Source organism: Rhizophagus irregularis, chromosome 14 (genome assembly GCF_026210795.1).
Source record: "Rhizophagus irregularis chromosome 14, complete sequence".
Classification (NCBI taxonomy): domain Eukaryota; kingdom Fungi; phylum Glomeromycota; class Glomeromycetes; order Glomerales; family Glomeraceae; genus Rhizophagus; species Rhizophagus irregularis.
In genome coordinates, this window is record NC_089442.1 from 1,459,595 (window position 1) to 1,474,091 (window position 14,497).

The window sequence follows — 14,497 nt, forward strand, 5'->3', positions numbered from 1 at the left end:
TTATTTTGATAGAAATGCTTTGTCAATAAATCTTTTAGGTTGCAAAATTTACAAATTTGTAATTTTTCTTCATCATGTACTACGCTATTTAGCTATTTACTATTTACTACACTATTACATAAAATGCGTATTATTATATCTATCTACCAAAATAAAGAATTCAGTTAAAGAAAATACATACAATATATTATAAACACTATCAAGAAGTAGTTACTTTAAAGACTTCAACATTCTCCGGAATAAATTGAATACATTCATCCTTCACATCCACTAGGTCTAATACATTGCTAATTTTATTATCATGGTTACTATCAAAATGTACGTATCGACCACTCATATAAATAGCATTACCAAAATTAAATCCTTTATTGCGCGGAAAAAAGCCACTTTTAAAACGATTCATTTTCATATTATGATTATCTTCACTATTTTCAAAAGAAAATATAAAACTTCCAATCGGATTATAGTATTCAACTCTAGAATACGAAAAGTTACGTGAATTGTAACCTCCATAAATTTTGTTTTTGTTTTTCATTTTAACTAATCCCAAACATGGTCCTTGGCCTTTGCATTTAAGACGAAATGTTTTGTAACTCATTCCATCTCGGTTACTACGATAAAGAAGATCAAACTTGTAAGTTTTCGTGGATGATAGGGGTGATAGATTTTTACCGTCTTTTCTTTCGATCCAACTAGCAATTATCTCTGCAAGTTTAGGTTTAATAAGTTTTGATTCGATTTGAGTCTTCTCATATCGTGGAGGTAAAATTGTGGTCTTTGGTAAGGCATTTTTATAATAGAATTCAGTAACTTCTTCATAAATATAATAAGGAATAACAGCTTTATAAGGACGAACTTTATCATAAAAATCTGCAGGAGAAATTCCCACAAATCGAATAAGTGGTATAAATTGACTTATAGTTTCCTTTAATGCTTCGTAATCATCATCATCCCATTTTGTTCTATCGTTATTTTCGCTTCCTAAACCAAAAGTTTGATCAATACCCCATTTAATCAAACAATCCCAGGCAACAATTTCTTCAAGATTCAAATTGTCTCGTTCAAGCAAGCTATGAAGAATATCTTTATCAAGTAATGAAAAATCCTCTGAAGTAATGAGTGGTTGAGGATTTGCGCAAATAGATTCAAGACAATAATCTTTCAATCTCTCACAATTGGGAATTTTGAAGACCGTATGGAGGACATGAACAAAATTTTGTTTAATCCAGCTTGTTTGTCTTTCAATTAAATAATCTTGAACGTGATCAAATAATTTCTTGAGAAGAAGTTCATCTGATGCAACCAAAACTCCAAGGATATTTTCGCCCGATTGCCTATATAAATCCACTTCACCCGTATAAATAAACCTTTTATCATTGTTATTAAATTAAAAAAAAAGGATTAATTATATCAAAATGACTTTTATTTAAAATCAATCAAATATTTATTAAAAATATCACGTACTTAAGAATAATTTCAAAAACTTTAGGATCAATATTTGGTTTTTTAAACTCAATAATATTGTTCTTTGTAGAATTATTATTGTTCCTTTTAGTAGTCCATTTAGCTGAAAGTGCACTCTTAAAATAAGGTGAACGAGCTCTTAAGATATTTGAATGAGTACGAAATTCTTTCATATTATGATTTTCTCCAACTTGAATAATTACATTATAATCTTCTTTATCATTTAACATTAACAAAAGATCTTTTGAAAGGTCAGAATGAAATCTCGAATTCATTTTTTTTTTTAAAAAAAAAAAAATCAAGTATTGCGTTATATTTGTAATAAAATAAAAGCTACAAAGAAAAATTGATTAGTATTTAAATAATATAATCAAAAGTTAGACCTTTTAACTTCTTACGAGCTTATTAATAATTATTAACGTCATTTCAAATTAAAATCGGGTCATTCTGTCGAAAAGTATTTAAATGTGATGAATTTACCGTTGTAACACCAACTTACCTAGCGTCACCTAGAAAAAATGGTAGCCGGATAGGTTCGCTGGCTACACGTGATTCGGGAACTGATTTCCGGTTACATTAATTACAAATTGATAATTTTTTACCTTTTTACCTTTTCATCAATATCTCGCCAAACACGTCACTATAAACCCTTTTCTTTTCTTTCTTATTTTACTAATGTCAAACCAGGAAAATAGAACTTGTAAAAGATGTCATATTCGTCAAAGCTATGAAAATTTTCTAAATGATAAAGGTGTTACTTTAAAAAAATGTTTGCACTGCCGAGATAAACTTAAAATTGCTCGTTTAAAAAAAATACTGAACAATCTGAACACAATAATTAATTATTTAATTTCTCTAAATGATACTAACGAACATTATGAAGGTGAAAATGTGGAGTTAAATCTTGATCTTGATATTGAATTATCATCTTTTCTGTAATAACACTTATTTCGGAAGGTGATGCCGTGATGGCTATTCATGGTTTATCGGAATAAAAATAAAAAAAATACTCTCTTCATATATTATATTATTGCAATTGTCGAATTGAGCTTGGAAAACGGCAAGTAAAGCATCCTATATTAGATAAACAAAGAGACGCATCTACCTATTTAGAATGGTACCATTGTGAAGGAACAATAAATATAGAAATCTTATCAAAACTGGACTTAATTAAAGTTAAGTATTCTCATAAATGTTATATCCACGACCAAGGCATATTAATATTACGTATAAATTTCATATACAGATGCATTTTTAATCTTTAATAATGTCAAAAGAAATTTTTTAGGCTAAAGAACTGTTAAAAGAATCATATAACAAACCAAAACGACATCTATGGTTAAAGAATGTTTGCAAAAATTTCAGATTGTTGGAAAAGATGAATAATGATAGTAAAGCACTAGAAAACCGTTGAACAATGCCAAAAACATGAAAAAACTTTAACAAAAATACAATGTATTGGGAATAAATAAAATAAATAATAGCAATATTAAAATAAAATTTCAGAAAAAACTTTAAATATTTACTGTATTAATTTATTCAGAAGTTTTTTTTTTTTTACTACGTTATAATAAAAATTAATAAGCTAACCGGAAATCAGTTTCCGAATCACATATAACCCGGAAAACCTATCCGGCTACCATTTTTTCTAGGCGACGCTAGAGTGGTTGTTGTAACACCACAATTACCACGTGACCGGTGCATTTTTTAGGGGATGTGAAAAAAATAATTTTGGGAGGCATTCCCTCATATAAATATAAACAGTGAAAAACGCTGTGGGGTGTGATGCCAGTGGTGAATATTTTTAGTTCAACGTGGGGTGGAAAATTTGTTCGGAAGTGATTAGTCCTATTCTCACATGTAAATCATGTAATTGGTTGAAGTAACCGTCGAACAGCCGAAGTCAAGTGACAATAGTATCATTAGGATATTGCAATGATTTTTTTATTAATCATTACGAATATTTTATTATTTTTCTATATTTAGAAGAAAGAATAATCACTTATAATTATCGTGCTCCGTATATCAAATATAATTGCCGATAATTTTGTTATTTTCGTAAATCAAAAATAAGTTATAATTAAGCTATAATTAAGCTAAAGTCCATACAATGGGTCACACGATAATATCGTTATACGTGACACAAAGCACAATAACTCTATTAAATAACCAGTTTTATGATTTAAATTTTAAAATTACCGACATTATCATAAAACTTGAATTACAAATTAAGACTATCACCAGTACACACGACTATTTTCCATATTTTGAAAATCTTCGCTAAAAAACTTTTTAATTGTATTACTTACCGTTCATAATAGAAAGTTTGAAGAATAAGAAGAGTAAATCATTTTTAACCTAGATCTTAAACATTTTTATTAAGTAATTTCTCGAGAATTTTATCGTATATGAATACATTAATAAACCAAAATAACATCCGTTCCTAATCGTCCTAATCGTTGAATGAATCATTTATAAATGTACGTTTTTTCTTATTATCGGATATAGAGACATTAGTTACACAGAAATATTTTTTTTTTTTACAAATTTAAATCTTTTAGATAAATCGAATGCTCAAAAATTAAAATTTCGGGTTTAAATGCGAGAAGACATTTTAGTTAAACTAGATTCTTCCGCGTCTGTAATTTCATATCGAACATAGGATAACAATAATTGTACGTAATTTTTAATATTTTTTGCAAAATTAAAAGTGATTTTGAGAAATTAAACAATTTGCAGATACAAAATTATTTAACAGAATTTTTGGGTTATTATAGAACTTAAGTATCATAATTATAAATTTATTTAAATATTTTACTTTATGATAAAATTCATATTTCTTATTTGTTTATGGAAAACCTGGTAAGTAATTATTATCTTTGAAATGAGTTGCTTCGCTTTATATATTGTATGAATGAAACCGACCAGAATTTTGGAAATGTGGCGCATAAATTTACTAATTTTGGTACTGGAAAAAGATGTCAGAAAATAAATTGCAATATCATATATTGGTTAAACTTTGATAGCAATTCTTTATTAACGAGAATCGGGTGTAAAAATCCTATATAAATAACGTTATTTTTTTTATATACAATATTAACTATCTCACGAAGCTTTAGTTAATTTAAATACTTCAATTTCCTTTGGAACAAAACTGTCATTTTGATTTACGTATGGACTTCTAATATTATTAAATTTATCATCATAATAGCCTTGGTTATTATTGAAATATATTTTATGATCGCTATTCATATAAAAAGTATTTCCAAAACTAAATCCATAATTGGAACACTCGTATATTGCATAACTAGCGCTATTCACGCGACTTATTTTCATATCTTGAATATCTTTGCCACTTTCAAAAGAAAATATAAAACTTTCATGTGTATATTTCCATTGTCCGCTATCATTTGTAAACTGAAGTGGATTGTATCCTCCATAAATTTTTGTTGATTGTTGAGATTTGACTAATACTAAACATGGACCTTGATCATTACATTTAGTTCGAAATGTGTTAGTATTAATCCCATCCTTACTACCACGATAAAGAAGATCAAAATTGTACTTATATGATAAGTAATTTCCATCTGTTCCTTCGATCCAGCCAGCAATTATACTAGCAAGTTTTAGTCTAATAAGTTTTGATTCAATTCGGACCTTTAATTTTCGTGGAGGAAAAGTTGTAGTTTTTGGTAAAGTATTTTTATAATAGAATTCGGAAATCTCCTCGTAAATATTTTCAGGGATAACAGCTTTATAGGGACGAACTTTATCATAAAAATCAGCATGAGAAATTTCCACAAATCGAATTAGAGGAAGAAAATGACTTAGCGTTCTTTTTAATGCTTTATAATTATTGTCGTTCCATTTAGTTTTATCGTCATTCTTACTTCCTAAACCAGGAGTTTGTTCAATACTCCATTTAATTAAAGATTCCCAAGCGACTGCCTCTTCAATTCGCAAATCTTCTCGTTTGAGTAATTCATAAAAAATATCCTTGTCAAGTGATGGAAAGTCCTTTGAAGTAATAAATGGTTGTGGATTTGCGCAGATGGAGTTGACACAATAATCTAGCAATTTCTTACAACTAGGAAGTTTGAAGACTGTATGGAGAATAAGAATAAAATTTTGCTTGATCCAATTTGCTTGTTTTCCAATTAAATGGTCTTGAGCATATTTAAAATATTTCTCGGGAAGTAGTTCATCCGACGCGACTACAACTCCAAGAATATCTTCTCCTGAATGATTGGATAAATCCATTTCACCTGTATAAATATACCTTTATTTTGCCATTAAACGAAAATATTAATTACGTTATAATCAAAATTATAATTTTTTTTAGACAAGAAAAAACCACATACTTGAGAATTATTTCAAAAGCGGTAGGACGAATATTAGGTTTTTTAAATTCAATCATATTATTATTTTTAGTAATAGATTTTGTCGAAAGCGCGCTCTTAAAATAAGGTGAACGAGCTCTTAAGACATTTGAATGTGCACGAAATTCTTTTATGTTTGGGTCTTCTCCGGTTTGAATAATCACATTATAATCTTCTGCATCATTCATCATTAACAAAAAATCATGTGAAAGATCGTCGTAAAATTTTGTATCCATTTTTTTTAAAAAAAAAAGAGCACAAAGAACGGTCGTTTAAATAAATTTAATGAGGTCTCACTTGTTAATTACATTGTCAATTTTTAAAAAATTTACCACGCCATAGTATCACATATTTTTGATTAATTGAGTTTTTTGATAAGCTTTTTTTTTGTTTTCAAAATAAGGCGCTAAAATAACTTTAAATAATCCAATTAGGCGTCAGTATTTAGCATTGAATTTTATTACCTCGTGATGTCCTACAGATTGAGGGATGAAAAAAATTACATAATTTGGTTTATGTTGTAAATTAGATTATCTTGCATTTATTTTATACTCACGATTTTCTGTTGCTGAATTTAAAGGATACGATTGAACATATTAAACTTACGATGATATATATTAATATTGAAAATATAACAAAATTTGCTTAGTGCTTCGTAACTGCTATTCATTCCATTAATTCTATAGTTATCCAACCAGGAGTTTTTGAATGGCTTCATTATTTAGTCATAAAGAGAATTTCTCGTAAATTTTTGATTTTAATGTAATGATCATATAATGACTAAGAGTTTTCAGTTTTAGTTAGATTAATCGCCATTTATAGTCCAAATATTCTTAACATATTGTATGCATACGCATATGCCTATTCCTATCCTATCTTATTTGTAATCATTTTACAAATAAAGTTTTTTAACTCTAAAAAAAAAAAATTCTTTATGTTTCGATTAGCTAATATCTTTTATTATACGAAAAAGTACTTATTATTTTAGTATGGAACTTTTTTTTATAATAATACATTTAATAAAAAAAAAAATAAGCGACAATTAATAATCAAACTATTAATTGGAATTTAACCTTTCATTTATTTAGTTGGACCTTTTTTTAGGTTCAGCCAATCGACTGTTAGAAATATTTTCGGCCGAATTCTAACTGATTGGAAAGTTGCAATAAAATAAATAGACACACCCGGTGTTTTGTGGGCGTGGTTTTATATGATCACGTGAAGATTATTTATACGATTTACAGCAGGATCGGCATCGTGCATAAAGTAGAAACCGCGCCCACAAAACCGAAATGCCATAGAAAGCTCGACATTTTTATCGAAAATAACTGCGTAATAAAATGTGAACATAAAATTTTACCGGATTTACGGCAAGAAATGACATGTAAGCTAAAGATAAGATCGAACTCGTGCTAATTCATTTATAATAGTTATATATTTAATTTTAATGATTTTAATCAATACAATTTATATAGGATACAATAATTTCTAACCTAAAATTCTTCTTAAATAACCGAAAACACAAGAATATATGTAACTTATCATAATCACGTAGTAGTTATTTTAAAGGCTTCAGTGTCCTCCGGAATAAAATTGCTATTTAAGTATGGATTTAAAACATTATTAAGATTACCATCATAATAGCCATTATAACTACAATATATTCGTTTGTCACTATTCAAATAGAAGTTGTTGCCAAAACTAAATCCGTAAATGTTGTAATCGTATATTGCATAATTATTATAGCCATTATTTATACGACTTATTCTCATATTTTGAATATCTTCGCTATTTTCAAAAGAAAATATAAAACTTTCAGTCGTACCACGCCATTGTCCACCAGAGTTCGTAAATCCAATTGGATTGTATCCTCCATAGATTTTTGCTGATTGTTGACTTTTGACTAACACTAAGCATGCACCTTGATTATTACATTTATTTCGAAACGTATTAATATTTAATCCATTCTGTTTACTATGATAAAGAAGATCAAACTTATACTTTTTATCGAGCGTTGCGTTTTTTTCATTTTTTCTTTCGATCCAACAAGCAATTATATTAGCTTGTTTTGGGTTAATTAATTTTGATTCGAGTTTGACTTTACCAACACGTGGAGGTAAGGTTATGGATTTTGGTAAAGTATCTTTGTAATAAAATAAAACAAGTTCTTCATAAATATGAAGAGGAAGAACAGCTTTGTATGGACGAACTTTATCATAAAAGTCATCAGAAGGTATTTCCGCAAACCGAATAAGTGGAATAAATTTACTTAAAGTTCCCTTTAATGCTTTATAATTGTTGTCATTCCATTTAGTTCTATCGTTATTTTTACTTCCTAGACCAGGTGTTTGTTCAATACTCCATTTCATTAAATAATCCCACGCAACTGTCTCTTCAATTTGTAAATCGTCTCGTTTAAATAATTCGTATAAAATATCCTTATCAAGTGACAGAAATTCTTTTGAAGTAATAAGTGGTTGTGGATCTAAGCAGATCGATTCAATACAATGATCTTGCAATTTCTTACAACTAGAAAGTTTAGAAATCGTATGAAGAATATGAACATAATTTTGTTTAATCCAGGCTGTTTGATTTTTAATTAAATGATTTAGAACATGTCTAAATAATTTTTCGAGAAGAAGCTCATCTGTTGCAATTAATAACCCAAGAATATCTGCTCCCGGTCGCTTAGTTAAATTCACTTCACCCGTATAAATGTACCTTTATTTAATATCAAAAAAAAAAATTATTAGTTGCACATAAATAATATTTATGAATTCTTAAGAATAAAAAGCTACGTTACTTAAGAATTATTTCAAAAACGGTAGGTCGAATATTAGGCTTTTTAATTTCGATCATATTATTTTTTTGGACAACCCATTTTGTTGATAAGTTCTTAAAGTAAGGTGAACGAATTTTTAAAATAATTGAATGTGCACGAAATTCTCTTGAGTTTTTGCCTTCTCCAGTTTGAATAATCACATTATAATCATCTGTATCATTCAACAATAATGAAATATCTTGTGAAAGTTCGGAATGAAATTTTGTACTCATTTTTTTTTTTTTTTTTGAAAAAAAAAAAAACGCTTAATATTAATTTTATATAAATTTACCACGCCAGAGTATCACATAGTTATAAGTTTTTTGGAGATTCAAAATAGGCTTTTTTTTTGTTTTCAAAATAAGGCGCTAAATAACTTTAAATAATCCAATCATGGGTAAGGATTCGTTTAAGTAAGCATTAAATTTTATTATCTCGTGATTTCCTACAGATTGAGGATGAAAAAAATTACATAATTTGGCTTATGTTATTAATTAAGATTATCTTACATTCATTTTATACTCACGATTTCTGCTGAATTTAAAAGAATGCGATTCAACATAGTGGTGATATTAACAAATATAATGAGGTATAATAAACCTTCCTTTAGCGCTTTGTAATTGCTATTCATTCCATTACTTCTATAATTATCCTTTGTGAATGTTTTTTTTTTTATAAAATGAAGAGAATGCTGAAAAGTTTGTGCCATATCTAAAGATTGTTGTAACATATTATAACTATTATATGCATACGCATGTGCATGTTCTTATCTTATCCTATTCTATGCTTGGCTTTATGATTTTTATGCTTCGGTAATCAGCTTTTTACGAATAAGGTTCAACGTGTGTAAAAATTTTTTTTTACAATCTCTATTTTAGTTTTGGTTAGATATACATGAACTAACATCTTTTATTATACTAAAAAGTATTTATTATTTTATTATTTTAGTAATTCTTTTTTATATTAATAAAAAAAGTATCACGCAAACAATTATTAAGCCACAGCTGATCAACTGGAATTTAAAACAATATATAAACACAATAACATGCGCTTGTATCACAAATACATATCTGATAACAATCCTTAACCACTTCCAAAATTTTTGTTTCTGCGCTAAATTAGACTATTTATACGTTATCATATAAATTACAAACAATACACTATTCTAATAACTAAACTATTTTTAAAATTGCTTTTTATTTTTTAATATTATGCAGAACAGAGCAGTGTACGAAATAAAGATTGCTAACCCTAAAAAAGTGCAGACCACATCAACATATAAGTCACTACCGCCAGTTATTTTTAAAATTGTAAATAATAGGTTTGTACTAAAGGATATACGTAACCCTATTTCACATGTTTTGTAAATTGTCACGTGATATTATGATTATCGATTATTGAATTTCGCGTTCATAAATATTCTTTCCTTTAAATAATCTTGTTCACGTGGATTATAAAAATATTCTTTCCTTTAAAACTTTTAACGTACGTAAGTTGTTTTTTCTTTTTAATTTAAGTTGCTAAAATAAATGTTATTAATATATTTATTTAGATGAACGATACCCCATATCGTACGAAAATGATAATGAACTCAGTGATATTGACAATGAACCTGAATTGAAAATGTTCAAGAAGAAGCTTTGGATACAAGAAAAATGATAACTCTCCTTTTCACCAATCTGCTGTAGAATACAAATCAGACAAGAAACAATGTTCCATAGTCTGTATCATGATTTATGAAATTGCCCTGAAAAGAATGCAAAGATGATAAAGAAAATGCTTATCTTAGAGAAGGATATTAAGGGTACATGATATTACTATTGTTGTATTAAGGTTAGGATTTATTATCGCGTTAGGGTTAGGGTCAGTGCGTGATGCTATTGTTGCATTAGGAATTTAGGATTAGAGTCAGTGCGGTGCGTCATGCGTGGCGTTATTATTGCGTTAGGGTTAGCCGTTAGGTCAGGATATTTGGTTTATGAGTTAGTTAAAAGTATATAAATAAGGAAATTGGGATAATGACAAATTTATTGTATATTCATGTAATAAAAATTAGCAAAATTATAAAAATTTTTACGTTTACATATTTTACATATTAAATTTACATAATCGCGAAATCATGTGACAAGTAGGATCCCTCGTATCAAGAAAAAATTTTCTTTAAAATTTTTGTTACTACTCTAATTTTGTGTGACTATCATACATAAAGAAATCCTTCTTTTATATTATTATTTATTAAAATAACTAATCTCTTTTTACTTCTTCGCTTTCATCCTTCTAAATTTCTGTTTGTGTTTCCCAGTTTTTGCACGTTTTGTCCTAACATTTTGGTCTTCCTCTTCTTACTTAATCGAGAGTCTCGTCGAACAGACTGTATTAAACTGATTTAACTCGCCTTGTGTTGATTTCCTATTACTTGATTGACTTTCTACAATTTTTGATGGAAAATTTGTCTTGATATTTTACGCTTATCTTTCTCCACTTTTCTTTTCGATCCATTTTTATCTTCTCCAAATTTATTCCCGACTTTAGCCACTTCTTCCGGACTAGTATGATCATTAATTTCAAACTGATCAAATTCTTTTAACTCGCCTTGTGTTGATTTCCTATTACTTGATTGACTTTCTACAATTTTTGATGGAAAATTTGTCTTGATATTTTACGCTTATCTTTCTCCACTTTTCCTTTCGATCCATTGTTATCTTCTCCAAATTTATTCACGGTTTCAACCACTTCCTCCGGATCAGTATGATCATTAATTTTAGTTGATGATGTCTGGAGTTTGTTTTTATTTAGTTAGACTTATTTCTTTTAGGTCGGATTTTCTCGCGTGAGCTGTTCGACCGAAAAAAAGGATTTGTCTAATAAATAAAATTTTCGGTCGAATTATAATTGCTGCAATTAATTGGAAAGTTGCAATAATGAATAACCATAACTAAATTACCTAATTAAGTAACTTTATAATAATAAAATAATTAGATACACATCATGAGTGACAGAAAGCTTGTTAAAGTAAAATAATACCGTACAACCCTAGCCCGCATTATGATGATTTTGACCAGAATTACGACCACTTAGGCCGGAATTAAGTTCAAAAAAATGGTGGTGTAATTTCGGAATGGTACATTTAGAAAAATAACTGCGTAATAAAATGTAAATATAAATATAACTTTTATCAATTAAATTATTGCCGGATTTACGGCAAGGAAAGATCGAGTATTACCTTTCGTGTAAGCTAAAGATAGATAAAATTCGTGATAATTCATTTAGAAAAAAAAAATCAATAATAATGATTACCATATAAATGATAGTTATGTAAATTTGACGTTACAATTTATTTATTATGAAATAGGATACAACGTGCGAATTGTTATAACGTATAACCTAAAATTCTTCTTACATAACCGAACACACAGGAATATATACAATATATCATAAAATCATGTAGTGGTTATTCTAAATACTTCAATCTCCTCTGGAGCAAAATAGCCATTTTGATTTATGTGTGGATTTAAAACATTATTAAGATTACCATCATAATAGCCATTATTACTACAATATATTCGTTTGTCGCTATTCATATAAAAGGTGTTACCAAAACTAAATCCATAACTGGAAGATTCGTATATTGCATAATTATAATAGTTATTATTTATACGACTTATTTTCATATTTTGAATATCTGTGCTATTTTCAAAAGAAAATATAAAACTTTCAGTTGTACTACGCCATTGATTACCAGAGTTTATAAATCCGATTGGATTGTATCCTCCATAAATTTTTGCTGATTGTTGATGTTTGACTAATACTAAATATGGACCTTGATTAACACATTTATTTCGAAATGTATTGTGATTGATTCCATCCTGACTACTACGATAAAGAAGATCAAACTTATACTTTTTATCGAGCGATGGGCTTTTTCCATTTTTTCTTTCGATCCAACCAGCAATTATATTAGCAAGTTCAGGTTTAATAAGTACTGATTTAATTCGGATCTTTCCATTTCTTGGAGGTAAAGTTGTGGTTTTTGGTAAATTATTTTTATAATAAAATTCGGCTACCTCTTCATAAATATGATGAGGGATAACGGCTCTATAAGGACGAACTTTATCAAAAAAATTAGCAGAAGAAATATCCACAAATCGAATTAAAGGAATAAAACGGCTTAAAGTTTTCTTTAATGCATCATAATTATTATTATTCCATTTAGTTCTATCATTATTCTTACTTCCTAAACCAGGAGTTTGTTCAATACCCCATTTAATTAAAGAATCCCAAGCGACAGCTTCTTCAATTTGTAAATCATCTCGTTTAAGTAATTCATAAAAAATATCCTTATCAAGAGATGGAAAATCCTTTGAAGTAACAAATGGGTGTGGATCTGCACATATAGATTCGACACAATGATCTTGTAATTTCTTACAACTAGTAAGTTTAAAGACCGTATGAAGAACAAGAACAAAATTTTGTTTAACCCAATTTGTTTGTTTTTCAATTAAATAATCTTGAACATATTTAAATAATTTATCGATTAATAATTCATCGGACGCGACTAAAACTCCAAGAATATTTTCTCCTGATTGTTTGGATAAATCCGCTTCACCTGTATAAATATACCTTTATTTTATCATTGAACAAAAAAAAAGATTAATTTACGTTATAAATCAAAATAATAAGTTATTTAGACGAGAAAAAGATCATACATACTTGAGAATTATTTCAAAAACAGTAGGACGAATATTAGGTTTTTTAAATTCAATCATATTATTTTTTTTGGTAATCCATTTTGTTGAAAGTGCACTCTTAAAATAAGGTGAACGAGCTCTTAAAATATTTGAATGTGCACTAAATTCTTTTATGTTTTGGCCTTCTCCAGTTTGAATGATGACATTATAATCATCTGCATCATCCAACATTAACGAAAGATCTTGTGAAAGATAGACGTAAAATTTTGAATCCAAATCCATTTTTTTTTTTTTTGAAAAAAAAAAATTGTACGATAAGTAAAAAAAAAAAATCACAAAAAAAAAAGATTATTTAAATAGATTCAATTCATTTATTTACAATATTTGTAAATGAATTGTGCAATTAACCTGTTAATATTTACTTTTAAATACATTATCACGCTGTAGTATCACGTAATATGATGAAATTTTACTTACATAGTAATTCAAAATAAGCTTTTTTTGTTGGTTTTTTTTTCAAAATAAGGCGCTAAATAACCTTAATTAATCCAATCAGGAGTCAGGATTCATTTTATCTCGTGTATGATGTATGAATCATATGATTTCCTACAAATTGAGGGATGAAAAAAATTACATAATTAGGCTTAAGATGTAAATAAGATTAGCTAACCTGTATTTTATAATTACGACTTCTGCCGAATAATAATTACTTTATCGATATCTTTGCAGTAATTTATCGATATCTTGTAGCTTTGATAATTAAAAATTTCCTAGTAAAGTAGTAAATAATCTATAATTATCGTTGCTATAACAATAAAATTCAATCAAAGTATAACTAACCACAGAATATTTTTTTTTTTCGTTGATTTTTATATTTAAATTTTGTTCTGAATGATTTAATAGGGATTTTATTATTGATAAAAAGACGCGATTATATTAAATTCGTGGTGACAAAGTTGCGAGTTTTGTATAGTATTATATTAATAGAATTTAACGGTCATATATGGCAACTCAACTAGGACGAACTTTATCAAAAGTCAAACAATCAATAGGAGACATTCTTACAAGCATAATGAGCGAATTTTGATATAAAATTTAGAACTTGGTAATTGTTGTAATTAAAAAAATTTCAAATCATGAGATTA

The 14,497-nt window shown here is 27.8% G+C and overlaps 4 protein-coding genes across 4 annotated transcripts; all 4 read right to left on the reverse strand.

The window, feature by feature from the left end:
• Positions 1-199: 199 nt before the first annotated feature.
• Positions 200-1,739, reverse strand: OCT59_006000 (uncharacterized protein; the record flags this gene model as incomplete). The annotated part of the gene is made up of 2 exons (XM_025332211.1): positions 200-1,367; positions 1,465-1,739. 2 exons carry the CDS (start codon positions 1,737-1,739, stop codon positions 200-202), a joined length of 1,443 nt encoding a protein of 480 aa, XP_025175295.1.
• A 2,731-nt stretch (positions 1,740-4,470) lies between these two features.
• On the reverse strand, positions 4,471-6,086 carry OCT59_006001 (uncharacterized protein). Its single transcript, XM_025318778.2, has 2 exons — positions 5,826-6,086; positions 4,471-5,743 (listed from the first exon to the last, which is right to left on the reverse strand). Exons 1-2 carry the CDS (start codon positions 6,077-6,079, stop codon positions 4,570-4,572), a joined length of 1,428 nt encoding a protein of 475 aa, XP_025175296.1. The 5' UTR covers positions 6,080-6,086; the 3' UTR covers positions 4,471-4,569.
• A 1,145-nt stretch (positions 6,087-7,231) lies between these two features.
• On the reverse strand, positions 7,232-8,913 carry OCT59_006002 (uncharacterized protein). The gene is made up of 2 exons (XM_025318779.2): positions 8,647-8,913; positions 7,232-8,564 (listed from the first exon to the last, which is right to left on the reverse strand). The coding sequence occupies exons 1-2, from the start codon at positions 8,895-8,897 to the stop codon at positions 7,391-7,393; spliced, it is 1,425 nt and encodes a 474-aa protein (XP_025175297.2). The 5' UTR covers positions 8,898-8,913; the 3' UTR covers positions 7,232-7,390.
• A 3,044-nt stretch (positions 8,914-11,957) lies between these two features.
• On the reverse strand, positions 11,958-13,681 carry OCT59_006003 (uncharacterized protein). The gene is made up of 2 exons (XM_025318780.2): positions 13,375-13,681; positions 11,958-13,284 (listed from the first exon to the last, which is right to left on the reverse strand). Exons 1-2 carry the CDS (start codon positions 13,632-13,634, stop codon positions 12,105-12,107), a joined length of 1,440 nt encoding a protein of 479 aa, XP_025175298.1. The 5' UTR covers positions 13,635-13,681; the 3' UTR covers positions 11,958-12,104.
• Positions 13,682-14,497: the final 816 nt, after the last annotated feature.